This window comes from Bubalus kerabau, chromosome 2, assembly GCF_029407905.1.
Source record: "Bubalus kerabau isolate K-KA32 ecotype Philippines breed swamp buffalo chromosome 2, PCC_UOA_SB_1v2, whole genome shotgun sequence".
Taxonomy (NCBI): Eukaryota; Metazoa; Chordata; class Mammalia; order Artiodactyla; family Bovidae; genus Bubalus; species Bubalus kerabau.
In genome coordinates, this window is record NC_073625.1 from 2,900,735 (window position 1) to 2,926,128 (window position 25,394).

At 43.8% G+C, this 25,394-nt stretch overlaps 1 protein-coding gene across 3 annotated transcripts in view; it reads left to right on the forward strand.

The window, feature by feature from the left end:
- The first annotated feature begins 475 nt into the window (after positions 1 to 475).
- The window catches only part of UBE2E2 (ubiquitin conjugating enzyme E2 E2), a 382,154-nt gene continuing 357,235 nt past the window's right edge, over positions 476 to 25,394 (forward strand). Inside the window, exons 1-4 of one of the 3 annotated variants that reach the window (XM_055566883.1) lie at positions 476 to 627; positions 5,745 to 5,823; positions 5,933 to 6,116; positions 17,101 to 17,151. In XM_055566883.1, coding sequence (XP_055422858.1) covers positions 5,941 to 6,116; positions 17,101 to 17,151 — 227 coding nt within the window. In that variant the 5' untranslated portion in view covers positions 476 to 627; positions 5,745 to 5,823; positions 5,933 to 5,940. Of the gene's footprint in view, positions 628 to 1,381; positions 1,855 to 5,744; positions 5,824 to 5,932; positions 6,117 to 17,100; positions 17,152 to 25,394 lie in introns of those variants that run through there. The other 2 variants (XM_055566884.1, XM_055566882.1) reach the window with 2 other exon arrangements.

Below are 25,394 nucleotides of genomic sequence, written 5' to 3' on the forward strand. Positions count from 1 at the left end.
CGCCCGGGGTCCGCGCCGCAGCCGCCGGGAGGGAGCTCCGAGCCGGGGCGTCGCCGGGGCGGCAGCGGCAGGCGGTGAAGCGCCACTCCTGCCTCGCCTCAGGGCGAGCCGCACCCGGCAGCGCGTCCCTTTAACGCGCGCGCCCGTCAAGGTGCCCGCGGCCCTCCCGATCGGCCCGGCAGCCTCCCTCCCGCGCCTCGCGGGCCCTGGCTCTCTGTCCCGGGGGGCGCCCCTCGCCCGCCCCCGCCGCCGTCCGCTCGCGGGGCTCGGTTGTCACTTCTCTTTCCCTCGGCGCCCCGCGGGCGCGCGCGGCGGAGAGGGGGCGGGGCGGCGCGGGGCTCGCGCTCTCTGCCGGGCGCGCGCAGCGGGGGCGGGGCGGCGCGGGGCGGGGGCGGGGCTGTGCGGCGGGCTGGCGCGGGGCTCGCGCTCTCGCGGTCTCTCCCGGGCGCGCGCGCGGGCACGCTCCCCCGCGGGCGCGCGCGCGGACGGCCGGGCGGCGGCGGCGGCGGCGGCTCACGGAGGCGGGGGCTCCACTTTCCAGGACTCAGGGGCGGCGACAGCGCCAGCCGCGGGCAGCAGGCTTTGCAGCCGGAGCTGGAACGGCCGGGCGCGGCGGCGGCGCCGGGGGTGAGTCCGGCGGGCACAGGCGTGGCCGGGCGGTCCGCTGTGCGGGGCGGGGGTGCAGGTTCGGAGACCGGACGGCCCGCGGGGACGCCGATCCCCGGGGCCTCGTCGGCGCCTCTGCCCCCCGCGTCCCCTCAGCGCCCTGTCCCCGGGCTGGGGCTCGATCCCGCGACCGCGCGGACGGCCTCGCTCGGGTGCCGGAAGCCCCGCGCCCCTCCCCCTCCCTCCCCTCCCCCCGGCGCCCCCTCCCCCTTCGGACCTCGCGTCCCAGTCTTTCGCCGCCCGCCGCCCCTTCCCTGTCCAGCGCTCCCGGAACCAAGTCTCCGGGAAAGTGCAGGACGAACGAGTGTCAAGGGGAAGTGCCGGCCCGGCCGCACGCGGGGTCCCTGCGGACCTGCCCCCGGTCGTCGCCGCCCGCGGGGTCCCTGCGGGTCCCCGCACCCCCCGGGCCGGGGGCCGTGCGGTGTCCGCCCTGCGGCGGGCCCCGCTTTGTGAAGCCCGCAGTCCGCGGTCCGAGCCGGTTTTCCTCGGCTCGGTCCTCCGCAGCCCAGCTGGCTCGGTTCGAAGCCCGGTTCCACCCCCAGCCCCCCCTTCTTTCTCCCGCCCGCCCTGTCTCCTCGCTCTCAGTGTTTTCATCCCCTTGCCCTTTACTATTTCTAACGAAGATAAAGCGGAGCTTCTTGTGGCTTCTCTCCCCCCGCCCCCCCACGACCGACCAGAAATGTCCAATCCATCTTCTCTTAAGGAAATTAAGGCCGTTTTGCAAGGATCTCTCGTCCTGTGCTCGGTGGCTGTTAGACCCATTTGCATGTTGCCCAGATTCACCGTTTTGCATTGTGTATTCTTGAGCGTCTACGCAAATATTTTTTTATTTAAAAGTGCAAAAGGAAATGCTGGGGTTTACCTTAAGAGTATCTTGCCATCTCGCCTTTCAGAAAAATTTTAAATTCTTCTTAGTTTTTTTTTTCTTTTAATCTCCGATTCTTAAAAAAGTATGTTTCTGAATAGGTGAGGATTCGTTCTGGACCTTGGGAGTCTACAAATTTGTGTTGACTCACTTTGGATGCCCCTTGGCTCTTGAGAGTTCTGTCTGTGGGCTGATGCCAGTGATGGAGGGTTTTCATATAATGTCATACCCCATTATAGAAAGGTGTTCATCGCCACACCATAGCACTTTTTCCTCAAATCTTGGGTGTTCTCCTATTATTTTCTGCATAAATATCCTTGCAGGTAAGTTAAAAGTAGTATAAAAAATTTAATTTTACATTTTACAAAAGTTTAGAAACGCGGCTGGGAAGGCAAATGGCAAGAAACAGGACAGAATTAAGCGTTTTCCTGTTGTGAAAGCTCAAAGGAACACTTGCTTCTGCAGTTTTATATACTATGAGATGCAGTTCTGAGGCTTATCTGGACAGTAATCTGGATTCACGGAGTGACTATAGTTGTTTCTATTTTATCAATAATATTTATCACCAAATCATCTCATTTCTATGGAACATGTGAGTTTATTTTCATAGGTTGCTAATTTCCGGGACTGTAATTTACAATATAGAATACACGGCTAAATACCCTTTTAGATAATTTTTGAGTTGAAGAAAGAACAATATTCAGACTTCTAATGTAACACTTCTTTGAGGAAAGTTCGATTTTACTATTTTATGTTTAGAAACTGAGTATTTGAGTGCAAAGTAAAAATCTTAATATCTTTGAAACTATCATGGAAGAGTAGCTCCCTGTTTATAACCCTGGGATTCCAGTTTATCTTCACTCTAGATTAGCAAATTGGATCCAATTAGCTATTTAAGAATTCATCTTAAAAGATAATTTTAAAGTGCTGATTTAGAAGATAACATTCACTTCATGTATTTCTTTTTTATTTTTTTATTTTATGTGTCCTGCGGCTTGCGGAATCTTAGTTCTCTAGGAATTGAACCCATACCCTCTGTACTGGGGACACAGGAGTCCCTTGAAGATAACCTTGAGAGAGTTTTAATTCAGGAAATTAAAAAGTTGTGTATTTTTGGCTGTGCTCAGTTTTTGTTTCTACAGGGGCCTCTCCCCAGTTGCCTTGAGCATGGGCTGCTCCGTGCTGGTCTTCTCCGTGGTGGCTTCTCTTGCCGAGGAGCCCCGGCTCTAGGGCGCTCAGGCTTCAGTAGTTGGGGTGCATGGGCCTAGTCGCTCTGCAGTATGTGGGATCTTCCAGACCAGGGATTGAACCCATGTCTCCTGCATTGGCAGGCGGATTCTTTACCATTGAGCCACCAGGGAAGCCCAGAAAGTTTTTTTACTCATTTGTACTTTAGAGAGACAAAACACCAGTCTTGCAGCTGATTAAAATGTGTACAGACTGTTTTTTCTTCATAAAAATTAGTTGCCACCTAAGTAGTGCGGTAATTTTTCCCCGCACTGTTTCTGTAATTAGACACTCAAAAACTATTAATAAAACCCACAGAACATCCCCTTACTTAGTATTTGAACAGGATATGAAAACTGTGTTTCTGAAAGCTTCTTTTATAGTGGTTATTTGTGGCCTTAGGTGAATTTATCATCCGTAGGTTGATTTGGATGAAATAAGGCTTCTTAGGTCAAAAGTGGAAATCTTTTTTCCTTACTGTGAAGCTGTAGAAATTATACACCTATTTGGGCATTTTAATAGGTCCCTAGTGAGACTAATTTTAGTCTTCTGATACTGTGGGGCAGTTTATAAAATTTGGATTTCAGACTGTGGCTCAGATTATATCATTGAGTAGTCTTCTAAGTAATTATATATGCTCATGGCATTATTAGATATTATGTAATTACACATAAATAAGAATATTAAGACAAATATGTAGCTTTATAACTAATGTAATATACAACTGAAATTCTAGGCATAGTTTGTCAAACTAAAACTGGAGCTTCAGTAAAAAAGAATTTTACTTCATTTTGGTTTTCATGTATTTGTCATCTAATGGATTGCTTCTAGTTTAAGACATAAAAGGATTTCTCACTCGTTTCACATATCTCAAAATATTGACAGCAGCGTTTTGCTGCATGTGAGGGCCTTTCCCTAAGAATTACTCTCTCTTACTCCCATGCCCAGCCGCTGTCACAGGCTCTCATGTACATACTTACAGGGTTTAAACTCATTCTTATTTTTTTACTGAAAGAAGTAAGCGGAAAAAAAAAATCAGCGTTAAATCCAAGGATGAGAATTTTAAGTGAAATAAAAATGAAAATAAGAAAGCAAGAAATATGTTAGGACTGTTCGAGCTGGGTGTGGAACATACTGATATAAAATCTCGGGGTTCTGTTAAGTGACTCTAGTGGCCCAACTGAGGAGACTGTTGTGCTCCGTCTAAAGGGAGGGAAACCCGTTGGGTTTCTCCCACTTCAGAGCTGTCTGGGCAGACCTGTTTTTGTTTGCGTGAAGAAAGGGAGCTGCTGAGGGTGATGGGGCTGTATCTTGTGATGTCTTATTGAAGGCATTCAGGATTTTCTGCTGGCTCTTCGCCCTCTCTGCTTCCCGCGTCCTCAGTTCTCTTTCGGGTTTGTCTTCACCTTTCTCATTTCAACCACTTCAAGTTCTGTGTTACGAAATCACTTTGATTTAGAGCAAGCTACAGGTGAAATAGAGCGAGCTGTAAGTTGAATCTTCAGTGAGGAAGAATTTTAATTATTGTCAGCTCGTTCTACATTTGGACCAGTTGTAGTAATCAAACAGTGCTTTATTTGAGGTATCTTTCTTTTACATATTGTCTTATTTTTGATTTATCAAATACAGTTTTATTTTAAGTCTTAATTTGACTACGAGTTAAATAGTATCTTTTGTCGCCATTTATCTGTGATTCTTAAAGGTGACTTTGTGTTGTTGGTGTCGCTCCTTAAAGGTGGTTCTGTGTGTTGCAGAGGCGCCCCAGAAGGTAGGCGTGCCAGCTCCGGAGGTTCTGCGGGGACAGCAATGTGGTGACAGTCTGGGCTTGGGTTTTGTCAGTAAACTCTAAGCTAGTTGGGTCACAGGGGATGTCCTCATGGTAATAAGACTCAGAAATCGATTATGATAGAATGATCGTTGCCAAGAGAGAACTGGAATTTTTTGTGCATTATCTAGATTGTGACAGCTTACCCATGTACCAAGATACTGAGAAGACTGAGCTGGTAATCAGAGTTGCTTGCGGAGCAAAGGGACTTTGAAAGACTTGAGGTGTATTTCATCCCGGCTGTGTCAGGAAAGATGGGCTCCTTCAGTGTCTCCGTCCAGTCTTCATCGCCTGTGAAACTTGGTTGCTTGGTGTATCGTGGAATCAGGGCTGGCACCGTCCTACGGCTCAGTTTCTATTTAGAAGCACGGAGGCCTCTGTGTTCTTCTGTTATCACAAAAGTGATATTACTTAAAACAGTTGACTGACTTAGAGGATTTGAACCGTAGCCCAGCCGGAGGATGTATTCATGTAGTATTGGTGCCAGCATTTGCCCTGTTCCTCTGCTCCTGTGGCTGTTTTTACTAACCTCTCTTACAGTACCTAGCAAGTCGTCTTACCCCCGAATCAACTTGCTATCCTAGGACCCAGGAGCCCGGCACAGTGCCTGGTTGGGGAGCACAATTTTTTTTTTTTCCGATAACGCTTTATTGACATGTAATTCATGTATTGTAAAATCCACTCTTTTAAAATGTATAGCTCGGTGGTTTTTCAATGTTTAGGGTTGTACATCACCATTATCTAATTTAAGAACATTTTCATCACCCCTCAAGGAAACTCTGCCCCCATTAGCTTTGTACCGTTCCCATTCTTCCCTCACTCCCAGCCCCTGGCGGTCACTTACTGACTTTTCTGTCTCTGTGCACTTGCCGATTCTGGACGGTTCGAACAAATGGAGTCGTGCAGTTTGCGGCCCTTTGTGCCTGGTGTCTTTCACTGAACGTCATGTTTTCAAAGTTCACCCACGATGTAGCTTGCACATGCTGTACTCCATTCCTGTATGTGGCTGGATGGCATTCCATTGCTCGGATAATCCCACATTTGGTTTATCTGTTCGTTGTCAGCTGATGGGTATTTGAGTTGTTTCCTCTTTTTGGATCTGTGAATAATGTTGCTGTGAACCTATTGTGTATATATATTTGTTTTCATTTCTTTTCTCAGTACGTTTTGAATGGATGAAGGAAAAGTTTTGGCATTTCCCAAAGCTGTTACGTAAAGTGACCAAGTCATTCATTTTATAGTGAGTTTTCTTTGGTTCCTGTAAGCTTCACTTTCTCTCTGTTCTCAGGCGACCTTTCTGCAGTCCTCCCCCAACTGAGTAAATTATTTTTTTTGACTCTTTAATCCAGGATCTAAAATGTCCACTGAGGCACAAAGAGTTGACGACAGTCCAGGCACTAGTGGAGGAAGCTCCGATGGAGACCAGCGCGAAAGCGTCCAGCAGGAACCAGAGAGAGAACAGGTTCAGCCCAAGAAAAAGGAAGGGAAGATATCCAGCAAAACAGCTGCTAAATTGTCTACTAGTGCTAAAAGGTACCTCAGTTATGGTAACTTCTTTGCTTTTAGTATCAATTTATGACCTGAGGTTCTGGCTTTCTCTTGCATTTAATCATTTTTCTGGGATATGGACCATGAAGTTCATGGACTTTTTCTTCTTCAAGATTATTTCTTTTTCATGATTTTAATTGTATGCAATATGAACTTTTTGGTATTTAAAGTCAGTTAAACAGCATGGCAAAGTTACAAACTACGTATCCATGGTGTATGCGTATGTATTGTTAGGTGAATATGAATAGGAAAGTGCATGTAAAAGTGTGATAATTTGTTTTATGGTTGCTTGACCATTTATTTTATTGAGCAGCAGAGAATAAAAGTGGGAGTCTATTGAAATAGTGACTGGATGATAATCTCCACTCACTGTTAGTAAAGTGAGCAATGCGGGAGTTAGTAACAATACAATGGGAAAGACCAGAGATCTCTTCAAGAAAATTGGTATCACTTCAAGATACCAAGGGAACATTTCATGCAAAGATGGGCACAATAAAAGACAGAAACAGTATGGACCTAACAGAAGTAGAAGATATTAAGAAGAAGTGGCAAGAATACACAGAAGAGCTATACAAAAAAGATCTTCAGGACCCAGATAACCACGATGGTGTGATCACTCACCTAGAGCCAGACATCCTGGAGTCCAAAGTCAAGTGGGCCTTAGGAAGCATTATTATGCCAAAGCTAGTGGAGGTGATGAAATTCCAGCTGAGCTATTTCAAATCCTAAAAGGTGATGCTGTAAAAGTGCTGCACTCAATATGCCAGCAAATTTGGAAACCTCAGCAGTGGCCACAGGACTGGAAAAGGTCAGTTTTTATTCCAATCCCAAAGAAAGGCAATGCCAGAGAAGGCTCAAACTACTGCACAATTGCACTCATCTCACACTCTAGCAAAGTAATGCTTGAAATTCTCCAAGCCTGGCTTCAACAGTACGTGAAGCCTGAACTTCAGATGCTTAAGCTGGATTTAGAAAAGGCAGAGGAACTAGAGATCAAATTGCCAACATCTGTTGGATTATAGAAAAAGCAAGAGAATTCCAGAAAAACATCTACTTCTGCTTCATTGACTACGCTAAAGCCTTTGACTGTAGATCACAACAAACTGGAAAATTCTTAAAGAGATGGGAATACAGACTTCCTTACCTGCTTCCTGAGAAATCTGTATGCAGGTCAAGAAGCAACAGTTAAAACTGGACATGGAACAACAGACTGGTTCAAAATTGGGAAAGGAGTGTACGTCAAGGCTGTATATTGTCACCCTGTTTATTTAACTTTTACGTAGAGTACCTCATGCAAAATACTGGGCTGGATAAGCACAAGCTGGAATCAAGATTGCCAGGAGAAATATCAATAACCTCACATCTGCAGATGACACCACCCTTATGGCAGAAAGCAAAGAAGAACTAAAGAGCCTCTTGATGAAAGTGAAAGAGGAGAGTGAAAACGCTGGCTTAAAACTTAACATTGAAAAAACTAAGATCATGGCTTCCAATCCCATCACTTCATGGCAAATGGATGGGGAAACAGTGACAGACTTTATTTTTTGGGGCTCCAAAATCACTGCAGATGGTGATTGCAGCCATGAAATTAAAAGACACTTGCTCCTTGGAAGAAAAGCTATGACCCACCTAGATAGAGCATATTAAAAAGCGGAGACATTACTTTGCCAGCAAAGGTTCAAGTCAAAGCTATGGTTTTTCCAGTAGTCATGTATGGATGTGAGAGTTGGACCATAAAGAAGACTGAGCACTGAAGAATTGATGCTTTTGAACTATGGTGTTGGAGAAGACTGTTGAGAGTCCCTTGGACTGCAAGGAGATCCAACCAGTCAACCCTAAAGTAAATCAGCCCTGAATATTCGTTGGAAGGACTGATGCTGAAGCTCCAATACCTTGGCCACCTGATGGGAAGATAGACTATCTCTTGGTAAATAATTTAAAGGTGAATTGAATCTAGTAGAGTCTTTCCTGGTCCTGTGATATACCATCTGAGAATTTTGAGTCTTGTGGACTGTCTGATCATTGAATGACAGCTTCATCCTTTGCTGGTGGTGTGGATGAGGGAACGCATCCCAGAGGTCGTACCCCATGTGGACTGGAGGACCTCAGTTCTCTCTGGTCGAGTTGGTCCACAGGTTGGGAAAACCTTTCTCAGGCCCACTGCGGGCCATGCCTTTCTGGGGAGAGTTGTTAGAGTGACGGTGCGCTGGCCATTCTAAGGGCCTTGGGTAACCAGTTTCCCTTCCCGGAAGCGTGTGGCTGATGCCCACCCTCTGCTGAAGGAGCCATGAGGAAGTCAGACAGCCTGGGACTTGAACCCCTCGGATGTCTGTACTGGGCGGTGGGAAGGGCTCTGTGTGCTCCTCCTGGCATAGTGCAGGTCCAGGGCGCTCAGCTCACGGGCCCTGTGCCGCTGCTGCCCAGTCACAGCAGAGAATGACCGACTGTGGGGAGTGCGGGTGGACTAGGGTAGAACGGAGTGGGGCTGGATGAATAGACATTTAGAGGAAGGAAGGAAGGGAGGTGGGTGTGTGTGGGCAAGAGGTACTCAGGTACAGACCGTGGCCCACTTAACTGAGGGCGTGCCAGGTGGCTCAGACAGTAAAGAATCCGCCTGCAGTGTGCGCGACCCGGGTCCGGAAGATCCCCTGGAGGAGCGCGTGGCAGCCCCTGGAGACTCCCATGGACCGAGGAGCCCAAGGGGTCGAAAAGAGTGGGACATGGCTGAGCGACTAAGCACGCAGTCCCTGAGAGTGAGTGTGCTGTCGGGAGCAGGGAGGACGGCCAGCTGGTGGGGTGTGCTGGTCTGCCCTGCCCCCGTGCCTGCCTCTGGGGGGTCCCCTCCCCAACCCCGCGCGTCTGGGTGCCACCACGAGCACGGCAGAGCATCCTGCTGGGTGATGGAGCACAGCCCGCAGTCTGCGCGGAGGCGAGGGAACGGGAAGTGTGTTAAAGAGAGGATTGGATGAGGCTTTTTCAATAAGGGTCATTCTTTACTTCGTTTTCCTACAGTGTGTACGAAGTTGAGATTACATATTCAAACCTAGTTTTCCTTTTTCCCGCTCTTTAAATTGGGGATAAAATTTATTTTTGAGTGTGTGTGTGTGAAGAATCCAGGACAGTGTCTGATGGACACATAATAGGAATTAGTACGGCATTGGTGAAAGTAAGAAGTGTCTTTTGAGTTGCTTCCTGCCTGAAAAAAATCCCTCCGTTGGCAAATTTATTCTTGTGAATCTGTGATTTTCAAACTGTGACTGATGACCTTCCTCTAGACAGTTTCTGGGTGGCTTATGGTTGAGTATCTGAGGGGGTTTAGGCATTTAGTATTTTTTTGAATATAAAATGCTGCTTCATGGCAAATTTTTAGGTAAAAAACAAAAACCCAATACTAAAAAGCTGAATTCTATTCCTTTCCTTCTCCCCAATTTAGCTGATAGTGGAAGTTAGTTTTGCCCCCATCTCTGTATAAGTGCCTTTTCTTTTGTTGAGCAGGTGTCTATTTCGGCTGCACCGGGCCTTAGTGGTGCGTGCGGGATCTTTGCAGGTAGAGCACGTGGGGTCTAGTTCCCTGACCGGGGATGGAACCCGGCGCTCTGCATTGGGAGCACGGAGTCTTAGCCACCCGACCACCAGGGAAGTCCCTCTGCCTAAGTTCTAACAACTGAGGGAAAATATTGGGAATCTTGATGACAGGGACTCAACATATTTTTAATTCACCACGTGCCTAGCATAGTATTTATGTACTGGCTGCCTTAGAACCTAGAGTTTGTTGCGAGGCTTGGATCTTCCACAGAGATTAGAATCCTAGTACTAATGTGTTCAGAAGATGAAAGTTGGAGGTAATTTCACAATAAAATTCTAATTTATTATTATTGATAATTGATTTTAATGCAGATGAGACATCCTTTCCAAGTAGTGTCATTTTGTGGTAGAGTTAAATCAGCAGTGCAGAGCTTGCACTCCAGAGGCAGAATCCGGGCTAGAGTCTAGGTCCCAGCACTTAGTTGCTCTGTGATATTAGATACATAGTTTAACATTTCCAAGCCTCATCTTTCTCATCTGTAAAATGGAGGCAGCAATAGTCCCATCTTCACAGGGCCAGCATGAGGATGGAAAGTGATAAAACTTTTATTTGGCACACAGAAAGGTTTCATACACTGATGCTGCTGTTCTTAGCCTTTGTGCCAGTTAAAGCCTATAGTAGTATTTTACTAAGTCCATGTGATAAATTTAGAAAAATGAAGTTTGTGTTAATGCTATGAGGACTTAGTACTTTTTGTTAAAATAGTAACAGATGCTGTCATTATATATACATTTTGTAGTAACTCAAGAAAAGTACTTGCATATAGGTGTTCGGTTGCATAAAATATGCTGTAATTGTATAATTAATCATTAGGTGTAGAAATGCGTTTTCTTAAAAAAATCTCAGTTTTCAGGTGTTATAGAAAAGTAATATTGGATACAGAAAATATTAAATTGGAATTTTATTTAAACAATGGTATAAATTAACTTCTGTCTGTTTCAGAGTTAAGAGGGAGATTACAGTTACTTCTTGATGCATTTTTGCTCTTCCATGGCATGAAATTATTTCTTAAAAAATCGGAATGCTTTTTAGCATGGTCTGTTCTCTTCATAATTTTATGTGATTTTGGATACAATGTAATATTGTCCTAGAAATGATATTTGGTTTTAGACTCTAAATTGTTTTTAGGTTGGAAGGTTGATTTCAGTATATTTCACTGTGAAATTTTATTACAATACATGGGCTAATCTATTTCTTTTCCACATGAGAATGAAGTACTCTTTACAGATTATCTTTTTTAATTATTTTATTGATTCTGAATGTTCATTTAAAATTTTTCAATGTTCCTGAAATCAGGATGCAGCTTACAGTTGATGCGCAGAATCATTAATTTAGGTTGTCTTAAAAATTGAGCAGTTTTTTTGAATCACAGATGAATAGTATGTATCACCACTCAGAATTAAGTTCTGGATTTATTACTTGCAGTGGCTCTGTGTTTTCTAAGTTTAATTGAGAGATTGCTTTGAGATTTAAGAAATTTTAGTAACTAGTTGCATGATGTTTTGAGAATGAGTTCATTTTGGAAGGTTTTGAGGAATGCAGACCATAGGGGAATACAGAAAGTCATCTAAGTGGATGAAGTTTTTTTTTTTAATAACTGTTAAGAAAATACTTTTGTGAATCCCCAAGTCCATATATTCATGTTCTACTGGGCCCTGAGTGAGTTACTGAGTTTTCTTGAAACTCAAATATGTGTTTGTGTTTGAAACATGTTGGTATATATACAGCTTCATTTTTCTGAACCATTAATCCAGTATGTTGGTATTAAAACGAGTGCTTCCTGTCTTCTCCACTTTGGTTCAGTTTTGGTGCTGTGGTCTTCAGTTCAGTCTGAATGAGTCATTATTATCTCCCCTTCCCTGCCCCCCACTCCTCTTTCTTTTTAGCAGATGACAATCACATGTAACACTCCTACCGTTCATGGAACATTTAAGGTTTTAGGTGAAGTCGTACAAACTGACATTTAGTTTGCATTTTGCTTCTGACTTGTTTCAGTACCCGTGTGCAGTTGCTGACTTACGTATCATGATAACCAAGGACGTGGCACCGCTGGACAGAAATTGGGGATACAGACAGTTGTCTAGTGGATTTGTGTCTAAAGAGATAATTTTGTCTTAAAAGTTCTCATAAGAGAGAGGAGAGGTTGTTTTGTTTGTTTGACTTAGCAAGATAATTGCTTGTCTTTTCACCTGAACAGCGTGCAGTTACTAGCCTGAGTTTCCTAAATGGGAACTGATAAAATGGTAATACCTAAAGAATTCTGTGAGATTTATTTAATTCACTTTTAATAGCCTAAGATCATCATGTAAAAGGTGCACTGTAAGTGTGAATTACTGATACTTTTTCATTTTTCCTCACCCGAAGGGACAGTGCCTGAAATAGCTGCCTTCCTTATTACCCCACATGTCAAGACGGAGAAACTTAATACATACCATGATCACAACTTTTGAGATAGAATTGAATTGCTGTCATTGAAAACAGCAGGACATCTTGCAGCCGTTTAAATAGCAATTCTTAGTATAATCTTTTCTGTCAAGAGAAATACAGCCATTCTTTGGTAGCAGCGGCTCAAAATACATTGTAACGCACTGACTCACTGCTCAAAATTGTCAGGTTTATCAGTAAATTGCTTTTTGTAGTGAATAATTAGATGTAGAATGATAGACATCTGGAGGGGTTTCAAGTTCCATTATAGAATTCTGTGACAAAATTATGACATCAGTTTTTTAAACCAAAAGGGACAGTATAAGCATAAAGCAAGATGAATTATCTGAAAATCCCTAGGAAATTCTTTTACATTAAAATTGTTGTCTTTGACACTTTAAGCATGCTCTTTTGAATCCCTGCTCTTTTGGTTCTCTGAGTTTAAAAACAAAAGTATGTGTTTGTACTCACACACACACACACATTTGGATCTATATATCTGAATCACTTTTCTGTATACTTGAAAGTAGCACAATATTGTAAATCAACTATGCTTAAATAAAAAAGTTTTATAAAAGTTTTTCATCTTTCTGGTAACAGTACAGAGACATTCTTATTACAAAGCAACAGTTTTCTGTTCACATACTTTGCCTGTCACACAATTCCTTTTAGCTGACTATGGCTTGACCTTAAGTAATATACGTACTTTTTGAATTGTTAAATGATACCTTTGTCTCCTTGCTGTGAACTTTGAGGATGTTCAGCAGCTTGTTCACCTGCTTTCTTGTCCCTCCTCCCAGTTAATGACACTCATACTTTTAAAAAGTATTGGAGGGATGGGGTGGGAGGGAGGTGGAGGGGTTCAGGATGGGGGACACATGTGCACCCATGGCTGATTCATGTCAATGTATGGCAAAAGCCACTACAATATTGTACAGTAACTAGCCTCTAATTAAATAATTAAGAAAAAGAGTATTGGTTGTCTTTCTAAATGAAATAGTATATTTAAGCCACTGTTGCTCATTCCTTTGCATTTCAGCAGTACTCGTTGGTTCCTGACTTTGTAAAATGGGGATATTAGTACCTTTGTTCTTCCTTCCGTCTACTCACCCCCCACCATCCACTTTTAGTTGGTTTCTATTAGCTACACTTGACTTTACATCTTCATGGTTAGTAGTAGTTCCATTTTATAGTGTGTAACTACAACCTCTTACCTGTGCTTTATCGATAATAAAAGGCCAATAAACTCTCTGTAGGTTTACCTGTTCAGTGCCAGGCCAGCTGGGGTGTTAGGATCAGATTTCCTATAGGTCCAGTCTTAGGATCTCTTAGCAATCAATGCAAAGAAACAGAGGAAGACAACAGAATGGGAAAGATGAGAGATCTCTGCAAGAAAACTAGAGATACCAAGGGAACATTTCATGCAAAGATGGGCACAATAAAGGACAGAAATGGTATGGACCTAACAGAAGCAGAAGATATTAAGAAGAGGTGGCAAGAATGCACAGAAGAACTGTACAAAAAAGATCTTCATGGCCCAGATAATCACGATGGTGTCATCACTCACCTAGAGCCAGACATCCTGGAATGTGAAGTCAAGTGGGCCTTAGAAAGCATGACTATGAACAAAGCTAGTGGAGGTGATGGAATTCCAGTTGACCTATTTCAAATCCTGAAAGATGATGCTGTGAAAGTGCTGCACTCAATATGCCAGCAAATCTGGAAAACTCAGCAGTGGCCACAGGACTGGAAAAGGTCAGTTTTCATTCCAATCCCAAAGAAAGACAATGTCAAAGAATGCTCAAACTACCACACAATTGCACTCATCTCACACGCTAGTGAAGTAATGCTCAAAATTCTCCAAGCCAGGCTTCAGCCAATACATGAACCGTGAACTTCCACATGTTCAAGCAGGATTTAGAAAAGGCAGAGGAACCAGAGATCAAATTGCCAACATCCTTTGGATCACAGAAAAAGCAAGAGAGTTCCAGAAAAACATCTATTTCTGCTTTATTGGCTATGCCAAAGCCTTTGACTGTGTGGATCACAACAGACTATGCAAATTCTGAAAGAGATGGGAATACCAGATCACCTGACCGGCCCCTTGAGAAATCTGTATGCAGGTCAAGAAGCAACAGTTAGAACTGGACATGGAAGAACAGACTGGTTCCAAATAGGAAAAGGAGTACGACAAGGCTGTATATTGTCACACTGCTTATTTAACTTATATGCAGAGTACATCATGAGAAACGATGGGCTGGAAGAACCACAAGCTGGAATCAAGATTACTGGGAGAAATATCAATAACCTCAGATATGCAGATGACACCACCCTTGTGAGAGAAAGTGAAGAGGAACTCAAAAGCCTCTTGATGAAAGTGAAAGTGGAGAGTGAAAAAGTTGACTTAAAACTCAACATACAGGAAACTAAGATCATGGCATCTGGTTCCATTACTTCATGGCAAATACATGGGGAAACAGTGGCTGACTTTATTTTTTTGGGCTCCAAAATCACTGCAGATGGTGACTACAGCCATGAAATTAAAAGACACTTGTTCCTTGGAAGAAAAGCTATTACCAACCTAGACAGCTTATTGAAAAACAGAGACATTACTTTGCTGACAAAGGTCCGTCTAGTCAAAGCTATGGTTTTTCTAGTAGTCACGTACGGATGTGAGAGTTGGATTATTAAAAAAACTTACTGCTGAAGAACTGATGCTTTTGAACTGTGGTGTTGGAGAAGACTCTTGAGAGTGCCTTGGAGAGTAAGGAGATCAAACCAGTCCATCCTAAAGGAAATCAGTCCTGAATAGTCATTGGAAGGACTGATGCGGAAGCTGAAACTCCAATCCTTTGGCTACCTGCTGTGAAGAACTGACTCATTGGAAAAGACCCTGATGATGTGAAAGATTGAGGGGAGGAGGAGAAGGGGACGACAGAGGATGAGATGGTTGGGTGGCATCACCGACTCGATGGACATGAGTTTGAGCAAGCTCTGGGAGTTGGTGATGAACAGGGAAGCCTGGTGTGCTGCAGTCCATGGGGTCCAAAGAGTCAGACATGACTGAGCAACTGAACTAGGATCTTAATGCTACCCAATGAATCATAGCATTTAGGCAAATACCTCCTTTTTATCCCAATCAAGTATCTGTTACTTGATTAAAAGTATTTTCTGTTTTAGTTTCGTACCTGTTCGCTCTGTGCTTTTCTTACCGAGTTGTTTCTCTTGTGGGAGTTCTGACTGTTTTCCTCCCGAGAGTAGCATATCTTTATTATATCATTATATGCTCTATGCCCTCTGGACCATCTCAACCTGTTTGATTTACACCATGTACTTTGTCTTCCAAGTTCAGTGAAGTTTCTCCACCAGTGGTGTCCACCCCCGTTCTTTGTCTTTTACTCCTTGTTGTGCTTTCTGTATCTGTGCCCCCGCCGTCACCCTGGGGTGCTGAAGGAGTGGAGGTGAATGTGTGTGCTCTCAGTTTGCTGCCTTTAACCTGGACTTAACCTGTTTTGCTTTAAAGTGCCTGTTCTATTTATACTTTGGTGTGAAATCCACAGAGGGTGTTCTATATCAGATATTTGAGACTTCTCTTATTTATTTCTGTGCCATATGTACTTTAAGCGCACATGAACACACTGTAGAATCTCGGAAGTCTCAGTGGGACAGCGGAATTAGTAGGTTTTTTATTTTAGGCATTAGATTTGTTAGTCTTGGTCTGTGTATCGATGTGAGAATTGGACAGTAAAGAAGGCTGAATGCCGAAGAGTTGATGCTTTTTGAACTGTGGTGCTGGTGAAAACTCTGGAGAGTCCCTTGGACTACAAGAAGATCAAACCAGTCAATCCTAAAGGAAATCAATCCTGAATATTCACTGGAAGGACTGATGCTGAAGCTCCAATACTTTGCCCACCTGATGCAAAGAACCCACTCATTGGAAAAGACCCTGATGCTGGGAAACATTGAAGGCGGGAGGAGAAGGGGACGACAGAGGATGAGATGGTTGGCTGGCATCACCGACTCGATGGACATGAGCTGGAGCACGATCCGGGAGACTGAGAAGGACAGCGAGGCCTGGCATACTGCCATCCATGCAGTCAAAAAGAGTCCCATAGGACTTAACCAGTGAACACCAAACAACAACTATTTCCTAAGAGCTTCCCCACCTGAGTCACACGACTTAGAAAAGTGATAGTTATATCTGTACCAGAAATTTCATTCGGGGAAAGGTACTGGAGTGTGTTGCCATTTCCTTCTCCAGGGGATTTTCCTAGCCCAGAATCAATTCCACGTCTCCTGCATTGGCAGGTGGATTCTTTACCACTGAGCCACCAGGGAAGTCCATATAGGCGGTTAGGTGAAGTAAAAAATAAAAGATGAAAATAACACATGAGGGTAAAAACAGGTTTTTAAAATAAAAATTCTTTTATTTCCCCTTTGCAGAAAGCGTATGCTTAGTGTTAGCAGTGGTTTGAGTTTCCCTGGCAGCTCAGCTGGTATAGAATCCGCCTGAAATGCAGAAGACCCTGGTTCCATTCCTGGGTTGAGAAGATCCCCTGGAGAAGGGCATGGCCACCCACTCCAGTATTCTTGCCTGGAGAATCCCATGGACAGAGGAACCTGTTGGGCTATAGTCTGTGGGGTTGCAAAGAGTTAGACACGACTGAGCAACTCAGCACAGCACAGCACAACAGTGGCTTAAAGTTTTGATTTAAGTCATGCTGTTGGTTAGAGATGGAGGCACAGATAGTGGCTGGTCTCCTAACTCTTCGTAGATGCATTGTGGAAACCGGCAGAAATTGCTACTTTGTTGGTACCGTGTATGATGATTTATACAATGATAGTATTTCAAATTAAAAGCACACAAATAGGAAAGATTAGTGTAAAAGTGTAAAATTTAATGGAATATTAAAAGAGTAAAGACATTTTAATGTAACTTTCTTTGTCTTTATTTTCAAGAATTCAGAAGGAACTTGCAGAAATTACATTGGACCCACCTCCCAACTGTAGGTAAGTACTTAATGGATTTTTATTTATTTGTATCTTTTGCAGAAGGTGTAATTGAACTGTTGGTCTGATGTGTCAACTGTTGTTGTTGGAGCCTGATTAATTAGCGAAAACATGGTTGTGCTTTGGACCTAAGTGTCTGTGAAGACAGTGGTTGTGGTGGTGTCCGTGCAGAAGTGGAATCTTCACGAGTCTGTCTGTCGTGGTAGATGGAGTTGCCAAAAAAAGAGTAATGCAATAACAGTAAGATAATGGAGTTACAGGGTAACACGTAACGGTGATCTTTTAGTGGAAGAGGTGTTGGAGTTTTAACTGATTTCTTTCATGATAGAGTAATACTGTGGCTAAAATATTTGCTCTTTGATAATTTATTCAGTTGTTATCTTGCTGAAAATTGATTTTTAGAAGTGCTGGAACATTAAACAGTGTTTCTTCATGGTTTACATTATTTCTTGTAGTCCTTGGTTGTGGTGATTGGAGGCAGTGAGGTTAAGTTTAAAACACTCTCTCCATTATGACCACATACCCTCAATTTTCTGGTCAGAGTTTACTGATGGGAAGTTAAAGTGCTTGCTTGGAGTTGATGAACGATGTACACAGAGGAGGGAAGTTAGCTTCTGCTGCATCTCGGATCTGGCACAGGAGCCGGAAGATGGCTGTTTGACACTTGAAGACACTTGTTTGTATTTTGATGTCAGTTCAGTGTTGGAGCCAAGCCAGTGCGGAGTTTTGTAGTTTAAATTGGTAGCGCTGTGCGTCAGAGGTGAGAGGACGAGCTTCAATACTGAGTACATTGTTGGTATGATTTCTGATTTTACTGAACTTATTTTAATATGAAAGCAAAGTAACAGCTCTGGGTATTAATGGAAGTGAAAAATTTGTAGGTGGCTATATGGCTAATTGACAACCATTTTTGTGTAGGAAAAATTCTAATAAGACTTAATGTTTGTAGTGAATTTATTATAGTTCTCTACAGGAGAGTCACATGGAGTATATAAACTTGTAGTAATAATGTTCAAAGAATATTTCACTCAACTGGAACAAATAATTCTTGGTTAGGAAAAGCTGTTGAGTAGTCAGGTGTTTTTGTCACACTTGGGCTGTGTTATATCAGAGCTGTTTCAGATGTCACATTTTGTTTAAGCTTTGGTGGCCGGTTTGTGTAAATAGATTGATTTGTGGGAAAAATTCAGTTTGAATTAAACTTAAAGTCTCTTGTTTCGTACGGTAGTATTTGTTTTAATGTTTGAATCTTTAAAAAAAACAAACAAACAGTGTTTTACCACATATTTCTGTTACCTTTTTACAAACAACTGAAACGGTAAATATGTGAACTTAGTTTATACACTTGCTTAAACTTTGAAAACAGATTATTGGCACAATAAACTAATTGCTTTGTTTTAATGAGCTTGTTTAGGGCTCATTTTTGATGAATGTAATCCACGTATAATATGTAATGATTAGAGTTTGCAGTTTTGCTGTCAGATATATTATTTCCTGGTGCATTACTCTAATTTAGCTTTGACTTGTTACAGATAATAATTTAACTTAGATTAAACCAATATATTATAAATGTGCATGGACACTGAAAATTCTGAGGAAAAAAATTACATAATGGTTATTCCTTAACTAAAATGGTTAGATCATAGTTCTGTTTAGTTTAAAAAAGAAACGCTTAACTATGGAAATTTGGGGGTTTACTTTTTCATTGAGCCTTAGTTAAAGTGTACTGGTTGTGCAAGCAAAATATTTGTAATGGTTTTTCATTAAAAAAATGTTGATGTCACATATAATTAGCCCCTCAGTTTCAAGAAAGAAACCTACTCAGTTGTATCCCCCCCTCTTTTATTGAGATACTGACATATAACATTGTAGAAATATACCTTGTTCGGTGGATTTGCTGGCTTATGGAAACTTTCAGTGAAATCCTTTTATCCATGTGAAGACTGGATAGCTCAGATTGCTTCAGAACAAGGACTACCGGTGCCGCTTCTTTGATTTATCCCCAGATAGCTGATGGACTGATCAGGCCGAGACGAAGGTCGTGCCCCTCTTAATGTTTGGGGCTCCCCTGTGGCAGAGGGGCCTCTGTGCTGGGCTGCCTGGAAGTGGGGGATCCTGCCGCCCCCTGCGGGGCCTGCCCCTCACGTCCACGGTCATGACAGCCCTGCCCCTCACGTCGACGCTCCCTGCAGGCCCTGCCCCTCACGTCCACCGCCATGCGAGCGAGCCCTGCCCCTCACGTCCACCGCCATGCGAGCGAGCCCTGCCCCTCACGTCCACCGCCATGCGAGCGAGCCCTGCCCCTCACGTCGACGCCCCCTGCGGGCCCCGCCCCTCACATCTACACTCCCTGCCCTGCCCCTCACTTTGAGGGCCATGCGAGCCCTGCCCCTGACTTCGACGCTCCCTGCGGGCCCCGCCCCTCACTTTGACGGCCATGCGGGCCCCGCCCCTAACATAGACGCTCCCTGCGGGCCCCGCCCCTCACTTTGACGGCCATGCGGGCCCCGCCCCTAACATAGACGCTCCCTGAGGGCCCCGCCCCTCACGTCAACGGTCCCTGCGGGCCCCGCCCCTCATGTCGACGCCCCCTGCGGGCCCCGCCCCTCACGTCTACACTCCCTGCCCTGCCCCTCACGTCGAGGGCCATGCGAGCCCTGCCCCTGACGTCCACGCACCCTGCGGGCCCCGCCCCTCGCGTCTACGGCCATGCGGGCCTAGCCCTTCACATAGACGGCCGTGCGGGCCCTGCCCCTCACGTCGAGGGCCATGCGAGCCCTGCCCCTGACGTCCACGCACCCTGCGGGCCCCGCCCCTCATGTCCACGGCCATGCGGGCCCCGCCCTTCACATGGATGGCCATGCGGGCCCTGCTTCTCACATCCGCGGGCATGCGCTTGCTCCTAAGAGGATTACCGTGGTCTTTGGATTTTTTTGATTGTGGTTTACAGTAAATCTGCCCACCTGTATTTTAGTGACAATGCAGTAACTATCTTCAGAAAGAGAAGTTAGAACATAATTTGGTTTATTTTGGGCACAAAGTTAACGTCAACAGTACTTCTGTAGTTGGTATTTTAAAGTCCTGTGCTACCTTCCTGTGTGTATGAATGACTGTAATGCGTTTATAGAAGTGTGGTGAAACGACCATCTGCCGGAGAGAGTCCGAGTCCCGCCCACCTCGTCTCGCGCAGCCCTGCCCCTCGGGGGCTTGGGCGGGCCAGCGCCTCGCCACGGACGGCGAGGGTGTGCAGGCGCCTCGGGCCCACGGGGTCAGAGGGAGAAGGCTGTGACCTCCGCGGGGTCTCGGTGAGGGTGCGTGTGTACCGCGTTCCACTGGACTGGGTTTTAGTCTTCTTTTCTCGAACTGAGGCGGTAATGCAGCCCCGTTCTGTGGTTGTGTCGGGTTCGAGATGAGACCTCGGAACTTGAGTGCATCTCTTGTGATGTCCGCTAAGCGACTCTGGGGTTCCCAGTACAGGAACCAGCCTGTGTTTGTCTTCTGCTGTAGTATTGTCCAAGGTCTTTTTTCCCCCCGCACAGGTTTTCAACAGACTTAAATCTTTTAAGAGTCTGCACAAAATATTTTGATGATCAGTTATTTCTTTGTATAGGAAATATCTGCCTATACAGTTTTTGGGTTTCTTTTCACTTTTTTTTTGTCATTGTTTTTGAGGTAAAAGTGCAGTAATATGGTGGTTGTTTTTTTTTTAAGGCTGGATTAAGTTAATTGTTTTATAACAGAATTAATGTTTAAAACCGAAACTTCATGATTTATCTAAGAAAAAAGTTTCTATTCACAAAATTGTAGGGTCTGTAGGATCATAGGCATAGGAAAGTGTACATAATCTGGGCGAAATTTGGTTGTATACTTAGAGTATTCTCTGTAAATGGTAGAGGTGCTTTGCTCAGTCTCTGTGCGATGAGAACATAATTGGCCCGCGGCATTTGAAGGGCTCTCCGAGGCCTCTGCAGCTGCCCACGTGTTGGTCCCCCCCTGAGTTGGGGGTGCTGGCTGGCGGCTGCAGTCGCTCACTGCCTCAATGGCCTGCACACCAGCTTAGCTTGTAGATGACTGTGCCGTGACTTTGAGGATTCCGCACAGTCGTCAAAAATGCAGACTCAAAGTCTGTAAATGTGCTGGTGTGTTCATTTCTATTTCCTCAGTGCTAGGGGGAGACTGGCAGCTAGCTAGAAAAACTTCTGAATTAAAAGCTTCTGTCATCCTGAGGATAACCTGTGTCTCTGTATTGCACAAAAGCTAGATTCAAATTCCGTTATGATAGGCTACTGCCCAAATTTATATTAGTTTTATAAGCATGGAAATGACAGAGATCCTTGCTACTTTTTAAAAATAGAGACTGTGGTAAAATGATTCACTTGGATTTTGGTTTTTGATTTACTATTTGAGCAAATAAAAGGAGAAAATACTTAAGAGGATGTATTTCAGTTATATTAGCAGTTTTTACTTTTATTGCTGTGTTTCAATTATCTACTCATTGAACACAGGCTCTGCTTTATTTTTAATTGTAACAGCTTTATTGAGATGTAATTTGAAGTATAAATTTCAGTGAATTTTAGTGTATTCACTGCTTTATATCTGTCACAATCAATTTTGCATTCAGATCAGCCCAAAAGATACACCATACCTTTTAGCAATCACTCCTTTCCCGTTTCCTCCCAATGTCACCACCACCCAGCCCTCGGCAACCATCGGTCTACTTCTGTCTCTATAAATTCGCCTTTGACATTTTGTACAAATGGAATCATACAGTACGTGGTCTTGTGAGACTGGCTTCTGTCATGAAGCACAAGGTTTGCAAGATTCATTCATGCTGCAGCATTCATCAGCACTTTCCTTTTCACTCCGAATAATATTCCATTGTGTGGCTATATTACATCCTGTGTATCTGTCCATCAGTTGATGGAAGTTTGCATTGTTTCCACTTTGTGGTTATTGTGAGTAATGCTGCCGTGAACATGTGTGTACAAGGTTTTGTGTGGACATTTGTTTTCATTTCTCTTGGATGTAGATAGACCTAGGAGTAGAATTGCTGGGTCAGACACTAGCTGTGTTTAACCTTTCGGGGAACTGCCGGAACATTCCGGGGTGGCTGCGCCGTTTTACCTTCCCAGCCGCAGAGTGTCAGAGTTCCGGTTTCTCCGCAGCCTTAGCAGCTGTTACCGTGTCTTTCAATGAGGGCCCTCCTTGCCGGTGTGAAGTGCTGCGTCACTGTGGTCTGGATATTTGTTACCCTGTTGAATAACGATCTTGACGACTATCTTTTCATATGCTTTTTGGACATTTTTGTATCTTGTTTAGAGAAATGTCTATTCAAGTTCTTTGACAATTTTTAAGTTGCTTTGTCTTTTTTGTTGTTGAGGTGTAAGTACTGTTGTTTATTTTGACTACATGTCCCATATCAGATATATGGTTTGCAAATATTTTCTTTCATTCTGTGAATAGTGTTTTCACTTTCTTGATAGTTACTTTTAAAGCATAAAAGTTGTCAATTTTGATGAAGTCCAGTTTACCTATTTTTTTTGTTACATTGTATACTTGCTGTTATTTCTGTAAAACCATTGCCTGTTCCAAGATTAAGAAGATTTTTGCCTACATTTTTCTAGTAAGAGTTTTTTAGTTTTAGCTTTTATATTTTGGTGTCTGATCCATTTAGTATACTGTGTGAGCTACAGGTCCAACTCATGCTTTCCTTGTGGATACCCAGTTATCTCAGCACCACGGCTACAAAGACCCATTTCCCCGTTGAATTGTCTTCATATCCTGTTGAAAAATCAATGGATCATAAATGTGAAGGTTTCTTTCTGAACTCAATATTATTCCACTGATCTATGTCTATTGTTAGGCCAGTACCACAGTCTTGATTTTTGTTGTTTAGTCACTAAGTCGTGTATGACTCTTTGCAACCCCATGGACTGTAGCCCACCAGGCTCCTCTGTCCATGGGATTTCCCAGGCAGGGATACTGGAATCAGTTGCCATTTCCTTGTCCAGGGGATCCTCCCGATCCAGAGATGGAACTCATGTCTCCTTCATTGGCAGGTGGATTCTTTACCACTGAGCCACTTGGAGCTTCGTAATAAGTTTTGAATCAGAAACTGTAAATGCTGTAACTGATTTACTTTCATTGTTTTAACTCGTTGGTTAAGGCATTGCCAGAATAGAGGAGACTGTGACTGGACATGCGCCTTTCCACTGTTTCATCTTCCTGTTGATGAGAGCCACTTACTAGAGGAAAGTCTGTTTTCTGACCCTAGTAACTGAAACAGTGTGTGGGGGAAAAAGTGTGTGAGTTAATGTCTTTCAAAACTATATCATAGAACAGGAAGGCATTGAGATAGAAACTAGGGATTGTGTCTGTGGAGGTGTGATTTCTACAGAGAGCCAACACTGTAAAAATTTGTTGTCACTAATTATTTTCCTTTTTTTGGTCATTATAATAATATTTATGTAGCATTTTGTAGCTTTTAAAGGATTTTTTGTGTATGATGCAGTTTAGTCTTCTCTCTGCGAGGCTTCTGGAATTAAGTAACTTGCTCAGGATTGCACGACTAGAAATGGTTGATTTGCATTTAAACCCAGGTTTTCTGATCATTCATCCTTTATTTTTCCAAATTTGTGAGTAGAGAAATACATTAAACATTACATTTGTGGCTAGGTACGTGTGGTTTAGTTAAGGAGAAAAAATCAACATGCAAGGCAATCCAATATATTGTAGGTACTGTGCTTGATTTAAATTTCTGAATTCCATGAAACAGTAATTAGTTGGAACACTCTGAAAAGTAATTACTTGAGTAGTGTGATTCCTGTGAAACTCTTATGTTGTGTGTGTGTTTGTATGGGTGTATATGTTTGTGTATGTTGTCACTGGCCATGAGCCAGGTAAAGGATTTTTTTACATTTGGATAGTTTGCAATTCCGCATCTGCAATTTTAATGCCAAATTGTTTTTCCCTGTTCCTCAGCCTGAGTGTCCATCATGTTCCCCTACACCTCAGTATTCACTGAGGGCTTCCTGTTAGATCTGTGGTAGGAAAATGTAAGTTGCAAGAAGGTGATCAGACGTAGTTCCTAATCCTGTAGATACGGTTAAAACTAACTGAGAGAGAAAACACAAAATGCTTAAAGGACCAAGACCAGGGAAATGATGATGCTGTTGGCAGAGACTGCCAGTGTCTGTAGACTGAGGCTCTTAAAAGGGGTCTGCTTCCCTCGTTACTCTGTGACCCTAAAGCTGATGGCCTTGTGTATTCTTCAGCGTTAGCAATTAGCTGCATTTGGTAGAAAACTGACCTTTGGTTCTGTTTTATTTTCTTACTCTTTTTTTCCACCTTATATCTTCTCATCATTTTGTACTTTTATACTGCGTGCTGCTGCTGCTGCGTTGCTTCAGTCGTGTCCAACTCTGTGCAACCCCATAGACGGCAGCCCGCCAGGCTCCCCCGTCCCTGGGATTCTCCAGGCAAGAACACTGGAGTGGGTTGCCATTTCCTTCTCCAGTGCATGAAAGTGATAAGTGAAAGTGAAGTCACTCAGTCATGTCCGACTCTTCACAACCCCATGGAATGCAGCCTACCAGGCTCCTCCGAGTACTGGAAAATACCATGGATGGAGGAACCTGGCAGGCTGCAGTCCATGGGGTCTCGAAGAGTCGGACACGACTGAGCGACTTCGTACGTTTTTTTTAAAAGCCACCTCAGTCTTTTTGGAGCAAGGCAGGTTATTAGTAAATGAACAGTCTGGATAACTGAAAGGTGATGTGAATGCCTTTTTGTGAGCAGAATGCTGGAACACCTTTTCTGAGGAGTCATTGTGTGCTTAGTCACTCATTCATGTCCGACTCTGTGACCCTGTGGGCTGTAGCCCGCCAAACTCCTCTGTGCATGGGATTCTCCAGGCAGGAATACCGGAGTGGGTTACCATGCCCTCCTCCAGGGGATCTTCCCAACCCAGGGATCGAAACCAGGTCTCCCACGTAGCAGGTGGATTCTTTACCATCTGAGCCACCAGGGAAGCAGAATGCTGGAGTGCCTCTTATGAGGAGTCATTAACATGATAAAATTTAAGTATATGTCGAGTCCCTGTGTTACGTAGGATGCTGAATTTTTCATATCCACGTCTCCTTTCTTTAGTGGAGATAATTGAGGACTATTTTTCATTCACTTCTTTGAGTTCTTGACTCCGTGGCTGCAGTGTTGAGTGGTTTTGCATAGACTTTCCGAGGACA